The 22,033-nt window shown below is 36.7% G+C and overlaps 1 protein-coding gene and 1 pseudogene across 2 annotated transcripts; both read left to right on the forward strand.

Moving 5' to 3' along the window:
- Positions 1–682: 682 nt before the first annotated feature.
- Positions 683–6,524, forward strand: LOC143591682 (myb-related protein 2-like; annotated as a pseudogene).
- Positions 6,525–10,870: 4,346 nt separating this feature from the next.
- LOC143591679 (general negative regulator of transcription subunit 3-like) lies at positions 10,871–16,663 on the forward strand. Of its 2 annotated transcripts, none has more exons than XM_077071820.1 (15): positions 10,871–11,089; positions 11,157–11,288; positions 12,348–12,464; positions 12,567–12,617; positions 12,750–12,839; positions 12,952–13,098; positions 13,192–13,302; positions 13,418–13,486; positions 13,626–14,198; positions 14,279–14,443; positions 14,531–14,684; positions 15,325–15,704; positions 15,802–15,936; positions 16,035–16,216; positions 16,310–16,663. In XM_077071820.1, the coding sequence occupies exons 1-15, from the start codon at positions 10,997–10,999 to the stop codon at positions 16,374–16,376; spliced, it is 2,466 nt and encodes an 821-aa protein (XP_076927935.1). In that variant the 5' UTR covers positions 10,871–10,996; the 3' UTR covers positions 16,377–16,663. The 2 variants fall into 2 exon arrangements, with proteins under 2 accessions (XP_076927935.1, XP_076927934.1); XM_077071819.1 differs by having other exon boundaries at positions 10,872–11,089; positions 12,327–12,464; positions 16,310–16,662.
- The last annotated feature ends 5,370 nt before the right edge of the window (positions 16,664–22,033 follow it).

Here is a 22,033-nt window from a genome sequence, read left to right on the forward strand (position 1 = left end):
ATCGTTAGGCCCGAATTTTTTTTTTCGAAATTATTTTTATTTTTATTAAAAACAATATGTATATTTAATGTTTAAACTTAATTACATGACCACTAGCTTGGTCTAGTGGCAAATGAATATTACTCTCAAACAAAACGTTATTGGTTCAAGTCTAATTTGATACATGTTTAATCCTTGTTTTAGATAAAAAAAATTTACACACCCAAATTATAACCAAGTAAACCTATATAAAAATTTAATTGTTTAAACTAACAAAATACTTTTTTATTAATTAAGGCCCAAAAAAAATTTCGCCTTTGGCCCAAAATTTTTTTTGCTTTCTCGAAGCCGGGCCTGATATATTTGAACTCCTCTTTACATAACGTATAGTTAGAAGAAAATGTAATGAACTACGAAAAAAAAGGCATAAAAAATAAAAGCGTTGATAATGGATTCCTTGCAATCTATGTAACAAAATCAGCGAATAAGGTTCGTTCACTTTACAACGGTTGTGAATCTATTCGGGTACATATTGTAAGATGTTAAACGCTTTGTTGTGCAAAGGAATTAGAACTTTGTCCAAGAATAGAAAGTCAGTGATGTGCATGATAAACCTAAAAAATGTGACATCTTATTCAAAGATTCTATGCTTCACTTCAAATGCTATATAATGGCATTGGTATAATATATAGGATACACACATAAGAAAATCAAGATTGAAGAGATAAAAATTACATGTGTTTGCATCTTTTTTGGGTACATGTTGAAGATGCAATATAGTCTATAAGAAAAGAACATCTATACATAAATATGCCCATTACACAAGAAAGACACATGTTTTTGCGAGGCGGGAGTGGTAATTCGGGAATTGTTCTTTCAAGTGATGCAAAACCTAGACTTAAATGGACACCAGACCTCCATGAACGGTTCATGGAGGCGGTCAACCAACTTGGCGGAGCAGATAGTAAGTGCTCGATCTTTCTTTTCTTTTTCTTCTCGTTTTTTAACCAACTTGTTAACTTATTTGTTGTAGAGGCTACCCCAAAATCAGTCTTGAAACTAATGGGGATTCAAGGACTTACATTGTACCACTTGAAGAGTCATCTCCAGGTAGATTACATACAAACCAAAGTTTTGTTAATAGTTTATCACGATTTTAAGGTGTTTATCCAATACACCCCCCTTCCAAGAGAAAATATTAAAGCATTCTATGAATTTTTGTTTGAAAAGCGCGATTTAAATATGTCTTAGAAATACAAATTATCATGCCACTGCAGTTTGCATGGTTAGAAGTTTAGAACACTTTCAAGTTAAATTATTATCTGAATTTTTCTGTCATTTTTGTTTGACAGAAATACAGGCTTGGTAGAAATTTTAGTGGACGGGCTAATAACGGTGGAGGAAATAAAACTGGTAAGATATCTGAGCATGTAATAATATTTAATGTTACACAAAGTTTATTAGGAGAGATTAATTCATGATGATATAAATATGTGGGCTTTAGGTGTGTCCCCACAAGCAAGAGGCAGGATGAATGAAACAGATCTGTAGGGGTATGGTACTAAACCCGGTTTTACGACCCTAAATTTATTATGTTTGGCTTATTTTATTATGTGGACTAATACAATGTTATTGGGCTGAGGGGGGTTTTGTGGAGGTAACCCTAACTGGGCTAGGCCCATTAGGGTACCATGATGGTGGCCATGAGGCTCCCTATATAAGGAGGTCTCCACCTCCTTATTAGGGGTTGGTCGTTCTCAATAAGAGCCACCACCATATTTTTGTGTCTGTGAACAAGAGATCCTGGAGATTTCTTAGCGGTCACCTCCACACCCCAAAAAAGTCATTGCAGATCCCAACCAGCCGGAGAAGAAGATCAAGACGTGGTTCGTTCATCTCGAAATCCGTGGAAACATCGTCATGGATCAGGTCAGATTCATCTCGTGCTTCGACATTGGCGCCATCCGTGGGACGGCAATGAACCACGCTTCGCTTCTCGTCTCGGCCCTCCGATCTGTTCATCAATATCTCGGGTCTACGGTTTCTTCTTTCAGATATGTTCTATGAAAATCCAAAAATCCGTAGATCTAAAAAATACTTCCAGATCTGGAAATACACAGGAAGAAATACCACCGAACTTTTGGGAAAAACCCTTAGATCTGTGTTTTTTCTAAGTGAAATATACCAAATCTAGTTATGATTTTTTCAGATCTGGGTTCGTTTGAGCAACAGTCACACTTCATATTCATAGATCTATAAATCCTATTAGATCTGTTGGTTTTACATAAAACCTACCTGATGTGGATATTCAAAATCTCTAGATCGTGCGCGCCACCGCGGATCAAAATCGCTCCCTGTGGATCAACTTCGGATTCCGCATGCGCGCTCCCGGCGATCACTCTACGCCACAGCGGGCCGCATGCGCGCTCCCGGCGATCACTACACGCCACAGCGGGCCGCATGCGCGCCCCCGGCGATCACTACACGCCACAGCGGGCCGCATGCGCGCCCCCGGCGATCACTACACGCCACAGCGGGCCGCTATGCGCGCCCCCGGCGATCACTCTACGCCACAGCGGGTCGCATGCGCGCCCCCGGCGATCACTCTACGCCACAGCGGGTCGCATGCGCGCCCCCGGCGATCACTCTACGCCACAGCGGGTCGCATGCGCGCCCCCGGCGATCACTCTACGCCACAGCGCGCCCCCGGCGATCACTCTACGCCACAGCGGGTCGCATGCGCGCCCCCGGCGATCACTCTACGCCACAGCGGGTCGCATGCGCGCCCCCGGCGATCACTCTACGTCACAGCGGGTCGCATGCGCGCTCCCGGCGATCACTCTACGCCACAGCGGGTCGCATGCGCGCTCCCGGCGATCACTCTACGCCACAGCGGGTCGCATGCGCGCTCCCGGCGATCACTCTACGCCACAGCGGGTCGCATGCGCGCTCCCGGCGATCACTCTACGCCACAGCGGATCGCATGCGCGCTCCCGGCGATTACTCTACGCCACAGCTCACGCATATCACATGCTCATGAAGACAGCCAAAACCTATGCTCGTGGCGCATATCACATGCTCACGCATCACGCATGCTCACGCGTATCACGTATGCTCACGCATCACGTATGCTCACGCATCACGTATGCTCACGCATCACGTATGCTCACGCATATCACATGCTCACGCATCTCATATGCTCACGCATCACATATGTTATTGGGCTTCACGTATGCTCATGCATATTAGATGCTCACGCATCATGCACGCTCACGCACCACATCTGCGCGTGAGAATAAAGGAGACATTGCGCAGGCCGCGCGTAAGCGACATAACAAATGAACAGTCTAATCCAAATCAGGATAAGAACAACCATGATTGTACTCACATGGCTACGCGCCATACTTAAAGGTTGGGAATCCTCATAATATCCCATATGGCTACGCGCCATACTTAAAGGTTAGGAATCCTCATAATATCCCATATGGCTACGCGCCATACTTAAAGGTTGGGAATCCTCATAATATCCCATATGGCTACGCGCCAAACTTAAAGGTTGGGAATCCTCATAAACCCATAGGCCACGCGCCAAGCTTAAAGGTTGGGCACACCTCATAATTTGCCCGAGGATGGGAACCATGCAATACATCCACTTTTAGTTGACATGTTTTTGCAGGTTCGGCTACGAGCCGCACAAACACCTATGACATCATTATTATTATCTGGCCATTTGTGCCTCCATTATTATTTTGAAAACAGGCCGGGATATTCATCCTGCGCGGAGGAGGCCCTTGTGGGCCAGTCATTATCATCATTTTATAGCTTGTAAGACGCCTCGCGCGTAAGCTTTTATTATTCTTATAGCTCGTAAGACGCCTCGCGCGCAAGCTTTTATTATTCTTATAGCTCGTAAGACGCCACGCGCGCAGGCTTCATTATTCTCATAGATCCGTAAGTCGCCTCGCGCGCAGGCTTCATTATTTTTACAGCTCGTAAGTCGCCTCACGCGCGCAAGCTTTATTATTCATATAGCTCGTAAGACGCCTCGCGCGCAAGCTTTTATTATTCTTATAGCTCGTAAGACGCCTCGCGCGCAAGCTTTTATTATTCTTATAGCTCGTAAGACGCCACGCGCGCAGGCTTCATTATTCTCATAGATCCGTAAGTCGCCTCGCGCACAGGCTTCATTATTTTTACAGCTCGTAAGTCGCCTCACGCGCGCAAGCTTTATTATTCATATAGCTCGTAAGACGCCTCGCGCGCAAGGTTTTATTATTCTTATAGCTCGTAAGACGCCTCGCGCGCAAGCTTTTATTATTCTTATAGCTCGTAAGACGCCTCGCGCGCAAGCTTTTATTATTCTTATAGCTCGTAAGACGCCACGCGCGCAGGCTTCATTATCCTCATAGATCCGTAAGTCGCCTCGCGCGCAGGCTTCATTATTTTTTACAGCTCGTAAGTCGCCTCACGCGCGCAAGCTTTATTATTCATATAGCTCGTAAGACGCCTCGCGCGGAAGCTTTTATTATTTTTATAGCTCGTAAGACGCCTCGCGCGCAAGCTTTTATTATTCTTATAGCTCGTAAGACGCCACGCGCGCAGGCTTCATTATTCTCATAGATCCGTAAGTCGCCTCGCGCGCAGGCTTCATTATTTTTACAGCTCGTAAGTCGCCTCACGCGCGCAAGCTTTATTATTCATATAGCTCGTAAGACGCCTCGCGCGTAAGCTTTTATTATTCTTATAGCTCGTAAGACGCCTCGCGCGCAAGCTTTTATTATTCTTATTGCTCGTAAGACGCCACGCGCGCAGGCTTCATTATTCTCATAGATCCATAAGTCGCCTCGCGCGCAGGCTTCATTATTTTTACAGCTCGTAAGTCGCCTCACGCGCGCAAGCTTTATTATTCTTATAGCTCGTAAGTCGCCTCGCGCGCAAGCTTTTATTATCCTCATAGCTCATAAGTCGCCTAGCGCGCAAGCTTTATTATTCTCATAGCTCGTAAGTCGCCTCGCGCGCAGGCTTTTATTATTCGGCGTGCTATATCTTATTCATGCTAGTGCACCATCATTATCATAAAAACCACAACACGTCACCATCATGAAGAAAACCTCCCAAAACTCAAAGACAATAAAGATAAGGCCGAAGAAAAGGGAAAAAACCGCCTCACGCCCTAACACACCTCATAAAGTCCAGTGCTCCACCTAAACACTTGCGCGCCCAGGAGCAACGCTGGACTTGGGGGGCTTGTAGGGGTATGGTACTAAACCCGGTTTTACGACCCTAAATTTATTATGTTTGGCTTATTTTATTATATGGACTAATACAATGTTATTGGGCTGAGGGGGTTTTGTGGAGGTAACCCTAACTGGGCTAGGCCCATTAGGGTACCATGATGGTGGCCATGAGGCTCCCTATATAAGGAGGTCTCCACCTCCTTATTAGGGGTTGGTCATTCTCAATAAGAGCCACCACCATATTTTTGTGTCTGTGAACAAGAGATCCTAGAGATTTCTTAGCGGTCACCTACACACCCCCAAAAAGTCATTGCAGATCCCAACCAGCCGGAGAAGAAGATCAAGACGTGGTTCGTTCATCTCGAAATCCGTGGAAACATCGTCATGGATCAGGTCAGATTCATCTCGTGCTTCGACAAGATCAATATCATATGATCACTTCAAGTGCTGGACCTCAAACAAACAAGTACTTATTGTTATCAATTTTAAATATCAGTTCTTCTAAAATACTTGATCTAATGAAAACTTATTCATACAGAAACATACAAATAAACGAAGCACTACATATGCAAATTGAAGTTCAGAGAAGGTTGCATGAGCACCTTGAGGTATAATCATGCATTCGCAGCATTTTGCATTAATCTCATCGCTAACGTGGAGGTGGAAATTTCAATCCCCATAGTTATAAATGGAAAAATGCAGTTTATTTGATCTCTAACCGATTAAACTCATGAAGTTAAATAAATTAGCTTAAAGGAAAATAGGTTGAAATGCCCCAATAGTGTTTTTCATGCCTAAAACATACAAAATTATTAATAATATGATGTTTTATAGCACTTTATTTATAAATGGAATGGAATGGAATAGGTACAAAGACGCTTACAACTCAGAATAGAAGCACAAGGCAAGTACTTGCAACAAGTTCTTGAAAAAGCACAGGAAACTGTTGGAAGGCAAAACTTAGGTGAAGTGGGACCAGAAGCCACATACCACCTTAGTTCTGCATTTTCAGGAATGAATTATTTGTCAAACCAACCAACAAATTGTTCAACTGACAGTTGTGTGACATACTATGAAGGCAAACAAATGGATCAAGAGATGACGGGCTTGAACTACTTACGTGGTGATAGTAACGCGCATTTGAAGCCAAATAAGGACAATTGCGAGCCAGAAAACGCATGTGATTTTAATCTGGAAATATCACAAAAGTTTCGGTTGCCAAATTTTGAACAGAAGCTAGACCTAAATGCCCATAATGGGTATGATCCTGCTTCTAGAAAACAATTTGATCTGAATGGAATTAGCTGATGATTACAAAAACAGTCCACAAAATTGATTATTATTATATGCATACATCGTTTTGATTATTGTCTACTTATATAAAAGGTAAAAATGTATTACACATGAATTACATGAAAGCCAATTACTCTAATTACTTTCGTCACAAAATTTCCAACATTCCAAAGTCTAAACGCACACGCACACTCGTTATTATGTGAAGTGGTGACACGTAGTTCACAATCTCGCTAAGTTTGACCTCAACATTTGATATAACGATTGGTGTTAACATATGACACAACATTAAACGAGCTTGATTGCAATCCCATTCAGTCAACAAGAAAAAAGCTTGAACTATAAGAGATGGAAATAATCATTGAACTATGGGTATGTATATTGTTAAAATAGATTGGTATATATACATACCTTGTAAATGAATTATTGCCTTATTTTTTTTTTCTATCAAGATGTTCCTTTTTAGACAAAAAATAGATTCAACCAAGCCACATATGTGCTCATATATGTTTCTAAAGACAAAGATGAAACATCATTTTTAACATGATAATCGTTGATTGACATATTATATTTATGTAATTAAGGTTGTAGAATGAAATGCACTAGCTAGTGGAGTTGTTGGTGTTGGTTACCAATAGGGTTGTTCTAGTGTAATAATCGTTGATCGACGTTATTTTCATGTTGTACAGATTCAACGTATTGTCGTATCGTATTTATTTGTTGATACTACTAGTTATCAATTTTGTTTTATAAGGCTATGAGTAATTTGAAAAGAAATTGTTTACTGAGTAACATGTCTAAAGTATAAGTCGTTGGTCGGATTGATTAAAATTGAGTAATATTTCTTTCATGTAGCTATGAAATTTGGTTTACGTCTGTTATCAACTTTCTTTATTATATATAGCAATAGAAATATACAATTCATACATAATTGGAATATAGAATCATTGTATGACTTTGTGTATGATGTATTAGATATAAACAGTTCGCAATTCATAACATTATGTTCGACTTCTACATCAAACTTTATTGTTTTATCTAAGGCTAATTTCTCCACAATAATACAAACAAAAACACCATACCCTTGTGTTGATAACACCTTTAGCAAATTCTATAGTTGGGGTTAAACAAAAGGTTACACATGAGGCACAATTTGTGCGTGCAAAAGTACACGAGTTTTGAGCATGTAGAACACACATTTACTCATTTATTTATGGAGTTAGAGTGCGATACACAACTTTGGGGTCGCTTACGACATGACTATCTTCTTGATTTTTTTTCCCTCATATGACTATATATGTATAACATAACCAGAAGAATGATTACTTTTATGAATTTCTCTTAAAATTGTTGTTGCATAAATCAACAAAAAAAAAATTGTGAATATTCACACCAATGGATCATCATAAGCCAAGTAGCCAAGTGATGTGTTCGATTATTACTTGCGCGTATATGGAAGCAAGTTTTCTCTTCATTCCTTTTTAAACGGTCTTGCAATTAAGATTCTTATACCAAGAGAAACAGAATAGAAAGGTTTTGACTGCAGATCCTCTTTCCATCCATCTTATAAATAATTGTGTAGCCTGAATAAGTACCTAACTTATTGTTGGAGAAAAAGGCCATTAATGAAATATGTACCTTGTTAAGTTGTTCATTGTTTTATATTTCTTTAACCATTCAAACAAATCCATTCACAAAGCATCCTTTTCTTATGCAGTATCTAGTTCCAGGTTTCTGATGCTCAAGTATCTTTGTAAATAACCTCAATATAGAAAATCGAATTCACTTAAAAGGAGAAGGATCAAAGTTTACTCAATATTTTTAATGCATTACATTCCTAAATCATATTATTAAAATAACATGTTGTAACTGGAATAATGTAGCTTTTGTTATATCACCCACACACAAATTGCTTATAAAATAAAAGGTATATCGGGTCAACAGTACATTACCCCGTGTTACCAACCAACCTATTTAGCCACACGCCGGTAAAAGTGATGTACATAAAATAAAATTTAAATGACTAACTCACACATCCTTTAAACCTACTACTAAATCTACACAAATGTCTACAACAATTCGAGGAGGACACAATTACGACACATGATGCTTCTAGGCTACAAGCCCTTGGCTATATATGTCAAATGGAACTTAAGTGGAAGAAAGAATACTAATTTTGGATCAAGCTACATTAAACAAAAAGAACCAGTTAAGCCAGAGAATCTATCTGGATGTATTATAATAGTTTCAGTTTCGATATTTGAACAAAAGTTAGGCCTTGATGCCCGTGATCAAAATGATACATACTTCAAGTAGAGAATAATTTGAGCCGGATGGGCTTAGCTGGTAATGACAATATTGAGTCAATTATATTGCATAGCTAGATTTTTAGATAAAAATTGCAGGGATATGATTGTAAAAATCGCGCCTAGGCTTCGATTACTCAACGAGTAATCCCCGAGTACCCCGAGTCCTGTCTAGGTCTAGTGCTTTGCGAGTCATCCCGAGTACTCGCAACTTCCAAGTCGACCAAGGTGGTAGCGCCTAGTGAAAATTAAGGGGAACTTTTCATAATGTCCCATTAATGGAGACATATTCCATTTTTGTCCCCATAAAAAAAAGTTTTCAAAGCTGTCCCATACAAACACGTCTTTGATGACGTGTTAGACCTCAACGCGTCTTTCACGACCTGTTGGCCTCCAAACCGCATCTTTCACGACCTATTAGCCTCTAACGCGTCTTTTACGACATGTTAGCCATATTAATTGTTTTTTAATATTACATTATTATAATTAATTTTACTCATATTCGGTTTTTTAATAACTTGTAATGCATAAAGATTTATAAATTTCCAAATATACCATTGAGGCGTGCTTATTTTTATCTATATGTTGGCATAAACTTTACATTAAACGAGCTTGGTCAAATTTTATTAAACATTTCGATATCAATTTGACACTCGATTTTAAGTAAAATTTATGACAACATGTAGAAAAAATAAACCTGCCTCGGCGACATTTTCAAAACTACATATAAATTTATATATTACAAGTTATAAAAGAAAAACCAAATATTGATAAAATTAATTATAATAATGTAATATTAGAAAAAACAATTAATATGCCAAACATGTCGTGAAAGACGTGTTAGATGCTAACAGCCTAACATGTCGTGAAAAACGCGCGTTGGAGTCTAGCATGTCGTGAAGACGTGTTTGGTGGCCAAACAGGTCGTGAAAGACGTAATGAGGTCTAACTCGTCGTTAAAGACGTGTTTGAAAGAGGCATTTCTGAAAATTTTTATTTATGTAGACAAAATAGAATCACTCCATTAATGGAACATTTTATAAAGTTTCCCCATAAATAATTGTTATGTCGTATGTTAGACCATAGTTGTCAATAGCGAATAGCGGTAAATAGCGACCGCTATTTCATATTTAGCGATAAAGGAGTAGAAAATTTTTAAGCAAATAATTAGGCTTTATATTCACAAAATAAGCTTTTACGGTGGAACTTGTAGAAGATGCAGCTGTTTGGTCGATAAACAAGCCTTGAAAATAGGTTTCTACAACTTTTTATATTAAAAAATAAAATAAAAATTAAAAAAAAACCCTAAATACCGCTATAATCACGCTAAATGACCGATATTTAGTATATAGCGGTCTATAGCCGCATCGCTACATAACGCGCTATAGCGCCCGCTATCATCGCTATTGACAGCTATGTGTTAGACACTATCACCTAAATGAATAAATTCTAGAACAAATTGACACGTATCCTTGCTAAACAAGGCTATGGTTTATTCGCATTTGTCACAAGGTCAACAAGCTACCTGTGTTTATGTAAGAGTGACCCCTTGCTTCCAAAATCATGCATGTTCAATGCATAACTTTTCTCCTCGTCTGTTATCTAATTAGTATAACTACGAATTTTAATATCACAAAAAAAATATGTTATTTTTGTTTTTTATATATAACAAACATAAATGAACACACTTAAATAAACATAAATAAATAAATATAAAACCATTGAGTGGATAATTCATCTAGATAATATTGTAATTATTTAATGTTAATATGTAAACAAACATAAATAAGCGAACACAAGTTAACGAACGTAAATATACGTTCACGAACATAAATGAACGAACGGAACACGTAACATGTTCGTTCGTTTATTTAAACGAAAATAAACAAACTTTTCACCAAATGGTTCACGAACGGTTAGGATGTTTTAAGAAAAAGGCGGAAATCACATAACATTATTCCCAGAAGGACCATTCCTGTAATAACATAGTTTTCATTTTATTTTACAAAAATAAATGCGCATATCCCCTTTTCCTTTTCATTGAGACCAATCGAACCCTAAATTTTCAAATTGCAAAAATTCACTGAAAATCAGTACCAAAACTGTTAGCTCATTAACCTATTGGATGTTAATTCTCCACAATTTGAATAATAATAATAATAATAATAATTGAATCCAAGGATGGGAGCCAGTAGGAAGCTTCAAGGCGAGATCGATCGAGTGTTGAAGAAAGTGCAAGAAGGCGTTGATGTATTCGACAGCATATGGAACAAGGTAATTGTTTTCAATTTCATTGTGTTATTTTACGGAATGAAGGTGAAATGTATCTTTTGTGTTTTAGGTTTATGATACGGATAATGCGAACCAGAAGGAGAAGTTTGAGGCGGATTTGAAGAAGGAGATTAAGAAGCTGCAGAGGTATAGAGATCAGATTAAGACATGGATTCAGTCCAGTGAGATCAAGGATAAAAAGGTATTTTCTCCTTTTTTTATTTGCTAGATAGATAGATACACTTATTACATTTATTATATTATACTATTTGCTTCAGAATATTACATGTAATGTTATTACAGATTATGTTAAGCAGACTTGTTTAGATAGCTCGTATCGTGTATGTCTCTATATAGCTTGAGAGTATTAGATGTAATGTTACAGCCTTACAGGTTATATTAACCAGGCTTGTTTTTAGATAGCTCAATCGATGTTTGCATCATAGTTATCAAAGGCGTAAAGTGCACTCACGGTGCATAGGTTTCTTAGGCGCAGAGGAAGTGAGAACATAAGGGGAAAAAACGCACGTAAATTAAAAAGTTAAAATATAGTATGTATTAGAATTTAATACTATTCTTCATATAATATAAACAAATGCTATTATATAACACTTGATATCTTCTAATTAGTACCAGAGGTTCTAAAAGAGTCATGATTCAAATGTAATTTCAAAACTTGAATAACAAACTGTTCAAAGTACAAGTACCAAAACTTCAAAAAGTAATAAATTATAAAGGTTCTAATGATCACTGTTATTGATCCATCGTCAATACCAATAGAAGTGTCGCCATCTTCAAGAAGCGAGGGCCTAGAAAGTAGGAACTAGAAGTGCATATATTGGGCCTCACCTGGAAAATGGGCCTAGGCACATGAAGCGAGGGCTTTTAATAACTATGTGTAGTTCTACTGATTATACTAAGCAGACTTGTTTAGATAGCTCATATTGTGTTTGTCTACATAGCTTGAGAACATTAGATGTAGTGTTACAAATTATATTAATCAGGCTTGTTAAGATAGCTCAAATTGTGTTTGCATTAATGATAACTTATTATCTGATTCTGGTGCATAATTTATTTTTCATTGTTTTTTGTATGTTGCATTTATATTTTCTGTTAATGTAGGCACTGTCTCAAGTTAATTCTGGTTTGAAATTTTGTTGTAAAAGTTAGATGCTTACATTTTGTTTCAGTTGCTTCTTTATTGACATAAGGTTCTTCTTTCTTATATGTGTTGACGTAGGTTAGTGCCTCTTATGAGCAGGCTTTAATGGATGCACGCAAGCTTATTGAGCGTGAAATGGAACGGTTTAAGATTTGTGAAAAGGAGACAAAGACAAAAGCTTTCTCCAAAGAAGGCCTGGGACAGCAGCCTAAAACAGTATGTGTTGTAATTTGATACATTTTGATTTTTATTAGTTGTAAAATGCGATTGGGTTCAAATTCAGTATATTGAAGTTTCTTTGTTGGTTATCTTTTTTAGGATCCGAAGGAGAAAGCCAAGTCAGAGACTAGAGACTGGCTGAACAATACGGTATGGCACTATTAATCTGATCTAAAAGCCTTTTTTTCGTGGCTTGAGTTTCGCTTTGGTTCTTATATTGTTAAGTTACTATATCTTACGTGATTGTATTGTAAGTTGTAAGACTTGAGTCTTGTTATTTAGGTGTCTGAGCTGGAATCTCAAATTGATAGCTTTGAAGCTGAGATGGAGGGGCTGTCCGTTAAGAAAGGAAAGGCAAAACCTCCTAGACTGGTAAACTGTTGTATCATAGTATCATTTTATTTAAATATCATCTTGTAATAGACTCCATATGTTATAAGTTTACCTTACAGTTCATAATCAATTGGATATATTTGCTTCATAGACACATTTAGAATCATCAATTACACGGCACAAGGCTCATATAATGAAGCTAGAGTTAATATTGAGGCTGCTAGATAATGACGAATTGAGTCCTGAGCAAGTCAATGACGTTAAGGAATTCATTGATGATTATGTGGAAAGAAATCAGGTTTTTTTAATCTATCTTTCTTGTGTTGTTTTGAAAGGAGTTTGTTGTGAATGCCATTTTATGGATGTTAATTTAAGTAATTTTTTTTTGTAGGAGGATTTTGATGAATTTGAGGATGTTGATATGCTATACAACACCTTATCACTGGACATGGTAGATGCACTAGAAGATCTGGTTTCCATTGTGCCACCTAGCCTTGTTAAGGTATATGATTTCTGATGTTGAAAACTTCACTTACTGAATGTAACTTCTATTTCATCATCATGAATTTAGTGGTCATTAATCATTATAACATATTAGTTTGATTTATTTTTGGCAGGGTGTTGGTGCTACCGGTGCTGCTCTAAGTATGAAAAATGTCGTGTCTTCACCTTCTGTTCAGTCATCGGTATGCTGAGAAACTATTTTGCCAACAATATTACCCTTGTTCATTTTATAAAATTTTAAGGCATAACCTTTTGGGAAAATATGCAAATATAAACCAAAATAGAGCACATTGAGTTATAATTACTCGTTCACTTCAACAGGTGGTTGTTTCTGTTCAAGATCAAGTAGAGGAAACCGTGTCTCAAGACAACAGTTCAGATCATGGGCCAAAGACACCAGCTCCAAAAACCAGTGCAATCTTGTCTTCTTCTCCAACACCAGCTGGCAGTCATGCAACCACCCCTGTTGCTGTTGCTGCTTCTTCAATCCTTCCAGGTCAAAGTCCTGTCAGGGGTATTTTAGACAATACACCCTCCGCCGTTCCTTCCTCGCCTGTAAACAAGGAAGAAGAAGTTGGTGGATTTCCTGGTCGTAAAGCATCTCCAGCTTTCAATATCGGTAGAGGCGGTTTGACCGGTCAACCCTCAGTTACTACTAGTAATATTCCTACCAACATTGTTACTCCAGTTTCTGAGAGAGTTGGTGGCATGGTGCACGGGTCACCAGTTTCATCTTTGAGTAACAGAATGATGATGTCACAAGGTGGAGCTAAATCCAGTGATGGCGGTGATAATGGCAGTGGCGGTGATGCTAGCGGTATGACACCTAGAGTCTACTCACCATCTGGATTACAATGGAGGCCTGGAAGTCCTTTTCAAAATCAGCATGATGGGGTACATTGGTTTTTAAAAATCGTTATTACAATCATTTTACAAACAATAATGAATCGTTTTGACAATTTTTTGTTTTACAGGCACGTGCTAGACCCGAAATTGCACCAGATCAACGAGAGAAGTTCTTGCAGCGGTTTCAACAAGTGCAGCAACAAACTCAGAATAATAATACTCTTCTTAACATGCCTCCTATTTCTGGAAACCATAAGCAATTCTCAGGACAGCAGAGTCCTCTTTTGCAACAGGTGAGTCTTTATGCATTTAGATCATTGCAAACTTTGTTTAAATACAATTCTTTGTTTGATTAAGATACATACGAATATTATTTGCAGTTCAATTCTCAAAGTTCAACAGTGTTGCCACAAGGTGGATTAGGTGGAGCATTGTCAGCAGGTTCTAACAATGTAACATCTGCACAACAACCAAGTTTGATTCATTTGCAGGCTGGCCAACAAACGTTTATGCCCGCTGGATCTAAAGATGTTGGTATGTAGTCATAACTAACTAAATATACACAGATTCACCTTTGACATACAACTGCGTATCTAAGCCTGTAAATGAACCTAACGTTCAGTGATCCGTTCGACGGGAAGTTTGTTTATGTTCGTTTATTTAATAAATAAACGGACATGAACAAGTTTTTTGGTCCATTTTGTTAAAAGAACGAACATGAACACGTTTCCCATATGTCCCATTTGTAATTTTATGTTCGTGAACGTTCATTCATTTGTGTTCGCTTACCTTCGTTTATTTATGTTCGTTAATTCACAGTTGTTTTTTTAACATATTCATTAAAGTTTTTAGGTCCATTACAATTTTGTTTAGTTTCATTAATTTTTTAAGTCGTTATGTGCTTGTGTTTACTTATAATTGATATACACTCAGAGTTATGTCTGATTGTTTACGTTTGCAAACTGTTCGTTTATACTATTAACAAACAAACATAAACGAACACACTCTAATGAATGAACTCGAACAAGAAAACCATGTTTGTTTAATTGTTTGTGTTAGATCGTTTGTTTGGGTAAAGTTAAATGAACGAACACGAACATGCTTTGTTTGTGTTCGTTTAATTTGTTTGTAAGCCTATGCACATTCTTTTGATAACAATATACACTTGAAACAGAAATTGGCAATGCAAAGACTGATGACATGGAGCAACAGCAAAGCCTGGTTGACGACTCTGCTGATCCTGCTCAAACTGCTGAACCTAACAAGAATGCTGCTAATGAGGAAGATTCAAAGGCGTCATATGCATTAGATTCAAAGGTGTCTGATGTTGACCTCTCACCTGGTCAGCCTTTACAACTGAACCAGTCTGGCACCCTTGGTGTTATAGGTAGAAGAAGCCTTTCTGACCTTGGTGCAGTTGGAGACAACCTTGGTGGCTTAGCTGTCAACTTAGGTGGCACTCATGATCAGCAATACAATCTACAGATGCTTGAAGCTGCCTTCTACAAACTTCCCCAACCCCGAGACTCTGAAAGGGCCAAGAGTTACACTGCAGTATGAAACTTTCTCATATTATTATTCCTTACTATATACCATACACATAATTTTTTTAATTACATTTTAACTAAATGAATTTGATTTTCATTTTCAGAGACACCCTGCTGTGACCCCTCAAAGCTATCCTCAAGTACAGGCTCCGATTGTGAATAATCCCGCCTTTTGGGATCGTCTTGGATCTGATAATATTGGGACCGATACCTTATTTTTTGCATTCTACTATCAACAGGTATTTTTTTTAATTATTTTATCTATTTTGTAACTTATAATGTTAAAATCTTAATTAGAGTGTATAGACTTTATGCTAAAGCATGTCATTTCATGCAGAACACTTATCAACAGTATTTAGCTGCTAAAGAGTTAAAGAAGCAATCATGGAGGTACCATAAAAAGTACAACACGTGGTTTCAACGACACGAGGAACCGAAATTTGCCACCGATGATTTTGAGCAGGGAACGTATGTGTATTTTGATTTTCATATCGGCAATGATGAGATGCAAAACGGATGGTATGATGATATAAATGCTTTTTATATTATATTGTTATTTAAATAATATAAATTTGCACGCATTCGTGACATTCTGTTGTCAATATCTGGCAGGTGTCAGAGAATCAAGACGGATTTCAAGTTTGAGTACAACTTTCTGGAAGACGAGCTGATTGTGTAAATATAGAAGAATTCAATGACATGGCGGCAAATGCAAATCCTTGGTCATTTAGATTCCAGGTGGTGTGGTCTTATTCAGCAATTAATTGTCATTAGCTTTTGGTTTGAAGTTGTGTGTATCATGCTACTAATGATGAAACCATAAATTATGCCCCTGTTTTTATAGGTAAACTTTGAGTTTATATATGTTGTTATGCTTACTATCACGATTGAAGATTTACTCCAATTAGGTGACATAAATCATATGGATATGATTGACAAATGTTTTTGTTTGGTTGATCGGTCTGGTCCATTGACCCAGGAAGTGTAACTATAACACATGTTTTTGTTTGGATGAGGGTCACTCTTGTAATTTTTATTGTTTTTTAAAAGTGTGTATAATTACTTAAAACTCAGAGGTGTGTTTGTTTATAGAAACTAGGGTTGTAAACGAACCGAACGAACACAAACAAGGTCTTGTTCGTGTTCGTTCGTTAAGGAAATAATGTGTTCACGAACAGTTCACGAACACTTACCGAATGAGATTTTATGTTCATGTTCGTTCATTAAGGAAATGATGTGTTCACGAACGGTTCACGAACACAAACGATCACAAATAAAATCAACAGAACCTAGAGATTGAGACCGACGTATTTATCAATGTGAATAATGAAAGCATGTAAACGAATTGAACAAACACAAACAAGGGCATATCCGTGTTCGTTCATTTAACTTTAAACGAATATAAACACTTAATCGAACAAACATTTATGTTCCTTTTCGTTTATTAAAAAAAAGAACATTTTTGTTCGTTTATATTCATTTGTTTATAATCTAATCTAAGGGAACATAACTGAACAAAGATAAACGAACATAGATGAACAAATGTAAGTGAAGACAACAAACATAAACGAACATAAATGAAAACACTTCAATGAACACAAATTAAAAGATAATAAATAATTATTTTATATTAATACATATACGGACATAAATAAACAAACATAAATAAACGAACGTTCATGAACATAAATGAACGAACGGAACATGTGTTCATGTTCGTTCGTTTAATTAAACGAACACAGATTTTGTGTTTGTGTTCGTTCGTTTAATAAATAAACGAACATAAACTAACTTCTAGCCGAACGGTTCACGAACAGTTCACCGAACGTTCGGTTCGTTTACAGGCCTAATAGAAACTCTTTTTTTTTCACCCAAATTTTATGTCTATAATATTATAAATATAAATTTTTTATTATTTATTCAACAGATAAATACAATAATAATTTCTTTGACAAAATGACATGACTCGTCTTTTATGTTTGCACGTTTTTATGGAATATCTTATAGAATAGTAACCAACTTTCAAAAGTGTTCCAATTAGGCCACTTAAGCACATTTTTCTCAAATCGGTTTACTAAATCTTCAAATCGAGTCTCACTGATTTTTTTGTTTGTTAAGAAAGAAATGGAGAATGTGGGTGTCGGAATTTGCAATATATGCAGTTATATTTTTAAAAAATTAAAAAACGGTAATTATATTAAAATTCAAAAATAAATAAATAAACTTCACGTCGCCACTCAACGTCAACATAAAATAAAAGATAAAAAGATTTCCTATGAGAAACAAAAAATAAAAACGTTAACAAAACATGTTAAAACCTTTAATTTAATAAAATATGAAAGTTGAGTGACCTAATTGAAATATTTTTTTAAAGTTGAGTGACCTAATTAGAACACTTTTGAAACTTGGTTGTTATTCTATGAAATTTCCCTTTTTTTATTGGTTGTCCTTTAGCAAACTTAATGATAAAAAACATCTTTTATGTTCAAAAAACATTGCACGGTTCGTCTGTAACATCCCGAAATTCTAAAATAATATTTAATATATTATTTGCGTCGGGTGAAATAATTGAGTTAGTGGAACGATAATAATAATGATAAAATATGAAAGAGTAAGTAGGCTATTTAGATGGAATGAGTTATGGACAAAAAAAAAAGAAGGAAAGATGGCCTTAGGTCCATGGGCTTAAGGGAGTATAAATACCCCCTTAAACCCTAATCCTTTCCATTTCCATCCGTCTTATCTTTCAAGAATCTTTACACACTCAAAAAACATACACATAGCCTCCATACACTGCCGCAAGAGGAAGAGAGAAATCCGAGACCAAACAAGCTTAGATTCTTATAAATCTTTGATATACAAGCAAGATACAAGATTCTAGTTCATAACCAAGCTAAACCGTAACCTAAAAACGAGTAAAGGTGCGTTCTTTATCTTTAAAGGTTATGTTTTCATGAACGGTTTGTTATGAAACCAAACCCTAGAGTAGATCGGGTATAAACGAACTATAAAGTAGCGAACTTGATGTTAAAATGAACTTAACAAACTTATGGTTATAAACGGCTCGTTTAGAGAAACCCTAGATCTAGCCCTAAACGTCCAAGCTTTATGGTCACTCGGGTTAAGTTTTAGCCGAAAACGGTTAGGGAAACATTTATGGGTTCATACCGAGCCATAACAAGGTGTTAAGGTTAAAACGAGCAAAGATAACGATGATAAAAGACCAAACTGTGACCTAATATTTAAATAAGATTAAGCTCGTTCGCTTACATTATACTCACTTACATTATACTCGCTTTCATTGAACTCGCTTACATTATACTCGCTTACATTGCCTATACCCGCTTACAATCTTGAGACTCGCTTACATTTATACTCGCTTACAATGTATACTCGCTTACATGTATACTCGCTTACAATCTTGAGACTCGATTACAATGTTCATTAGCTTACAATGTGATCATTAGCTTACAATGTGATCACTAGCTTACAATGTGATCATTAGATTACAATGTGATCATTAGAATACAAATACATTGAGATTTAAGGTAAAATATTCTAAGTAAAATGTAATCTAAAACAAGACCATTAGATTAGATCAAACTTAGCCATTTTGGCTGAAATATGAACAATATAATTAGGACAAGTATTGATACGTGTAATTATTATACAGTCAGCAAAACTCAGTTAAAGAGAGGGATCACGATTAACGGAGAACGTAACAGGATCCAGGTGAGTTTCTAGCCTCATATCCTTGTTATGTTTTTTGGGCTATGTGAATACTCAATGTGAAATGTTAATACACTTACCTTAAGTGGTAAGTGTATACCATAGATGATTTATGTGATAAATATTATAATAAGGTTATGGATGAATGCTTGTCGGTGCGTAAACGATCTTTGGATATTGCACGTATCGCCAAGGAAGGTGATTATAGTTGTATGTATGGTATGTGGAAACAAGTGTATGAACGGTATGCGGGCTCTATGTCTGATATAGTAAGTTAGGATGACAAATCCCTCTAACTCCTATTGGACATATACCCGGGAAGTGATAATGTAAGAACTGTGGACATTATATGTGTTCCTTAAATGGATATTTAATGAAATACATATATATATATATATAGTGTTCCTTCTATGGATAATGAATATTGTTCTTTCTATGGATAATGTGTAGTGTTCCTTCTATGGATAATATATAGGGTTCCTTCTATGGATAATGCGATGCGTTCTTTCTATGGATAATGTATAGTGTTCATTCTATGGATAATACATAGAGTGTTTCTTCTATGGATAATATATATAAATTGTTCCTTCTATGGAGAATATATATAGTATGAGTAATAGTAATGGTTCTTTTAATAGATATTATGTGCGTTCCTCTTATGGATATTTATACAAGGTTAAAGTATTAATACGTGTCTTCGGATACGTGAAGGAATGTATGAGAATGAATTGTATGTTGCCTGATTAACTAGAACTCACTTAGCGTAGCTGACTTTTAGTATGCACGCAGGTAAATATGTTTAATGAGCTAGCATGGGGTGGGCACATGACATGGACTGAATGGCTGACATCTGAAGATGGAAGAGAAATGATGTTTTAAATATGATGTTGTATATTATGTTTTAATGAAAAGATCGAATGTTTTGTATCGAATGATTAAAGTTAACGTTTCCGCGAAAGTTTTAATAAACTCTTATTTGTAGAACTGTGTATGAGCAAAATCCAACGTCCAAAGTAGGGCACCGGGATCGGGGCCTTACATCGTCCTTTTCACTAACGAGTGTTAGTTTTTCTCGTTAAATCCAGTCATGTGCATCTCATGTGAGGGCAATTTAGTCTTTTTAATAAACTAAAATTATATATTTATTAAAAATATCATTGAGCCACTAAATTAATTAATAATAATAAAATAATATATGCCGCATAACATCATCTCTACTGCGCCACTCGTCCCCAGCCGGCAACCGTCACCATCACCTAAACTACCACCACCACCACCACCGTGCACTCCCTCTCTCTCTCTCTCTACACTACCACCACCACCGGACCACCACACTACCAATCCAATGGCGGATCTACCTAGTAATTGGGTGGTTCCTCGGAACCACCCGAGTTTTGAAATTATAGTTTATGATATATAGAAAATATTATAGGGAACCGCCTTATAAATTAGAAAGGAACCACTCTAATAATAATATGTGTGATGGTCTAGTTGGTAAGTTGTTGGTTTTGTAAATTGTAGGTCTTGTGTTCAACTCTTCAAACTAGCAGCATTTTTGAACTTTTTATTTTAAATTCAGCTTTATATCAATTATACACTATAATTGTTCTTGATGTTGTTAATTGTTAAGTTATATGCTAAATTTTAGTTTTAGTTTGTAAGTTTTTAATTTGTTAGTTTTTTTAAATTCAGCTTTATATTTATATCAGTTATACACTATAATTGTTCTTGATGTTGTTAATTGTTAAGTTATATGCTAAATTTTAGTTTTAGTTTGTTAGATTGTAAGTTTTTAATTTGTTAGTTTGTAATTGTTGATAAAGGAACTGATATACATAAAAAACAATATAGAATCCGATTATATGCTTCGGCTAGACTTACTAAATTATTGTTGAATGGTTCATTAGCTTTTCGTGGTCATTGTAAAGACTATTGTATTTATACTCGTATTATGTGTAGTTTAATTTCTAATGACGGTGTCTTTTTAATTATTTTATCGTGTTTTTATTACGTAATGAACTTTTCCCAAACCATCGAATCGACCCGCACCTTGAACCGACCCGGAATCTTTTATACCCGACTCTATGAAATTGAAACATCTAAAAGTAGTGCACCACCTGAAAAAAATTCCTGGATCCGCCACGGTACCAATCCACCATACCCTAATAGCTACAGACCACCACCATCAATCAATTATACCCCTCTGTATCACCTCTCCGAAACCCTAGAAATGGCCGGAATTGCACAAATTAGCCCCAAAACACCTTGACATAGGCTTTACAATTACGGGCATCATAGATGAAAAATGGAGCTCCGATTTTCAATTTCACACCAAATCGAACTTGTCGGACTTAAAAAAACCATAGAAAATCAAATACCCACCACAAGATTTGTCACGCCTGCACCGGCGACCCAATTTTGGGGTTTCTTCTTACCAGATATGAACCTTCTGGTTTGAGAATGTTAACAATGGTGGGGTGTCTATAGTTGATGTATACGCGGTGGTGGCGAATTGGTGTGTACGCGGTGGTTGCGAGTGGTGGTGGTGGTGGTGGTCCAGGGCTGTAGTGGCGGCAGTTGAATTTTTACCTAAGGCGGCATGTGCAG

The sequence above is a fragment of the Bidens hawaiensis genome, unplaced genomic scaffold, assembly GCF_021521415.1.
Source record: "Bidens hawaiensis isolate Kalapana, Puna unplaced genomic scaffold, B.hawaiensis_p1.1 tig00039984_1, whole genome shotgun sequence".
Lineage (NCBI taxonomy): Eukaryota > Viridiplantae > Streptophyta > Magnoliopsida > Asterales > Asteraceae > Bidens > Bidens hawaiensis.

What these genes read in the sequence shown, in the direction of transcription:
- LOC143591679 (XM_077071819.1), top strand. Translation starts at nt 10,997, where the DNA reads ATGGGAGCCAGTAGGAAGCTTCAAGGCGAGATCGATCGAGTGTTGAAG. An exon ending in AGGCAAAACCTCCTAGACTG is followed by an intron (nt 12,840 to 12,951) that starts GTAAACTGTTGT and finishes TTTGCTTCATAG; the next exon opens with ACACATTTAGAATCATCAAT. An exon ending in TGCCACCTAGCCTTGTTAAG is followed by an intron (nt 13,303 to 13,417) that starts GTATATGATTTC and finishes TATTTTTGGCAG; the next exon opens with GGTGTTGGTGCTACCGGTGC.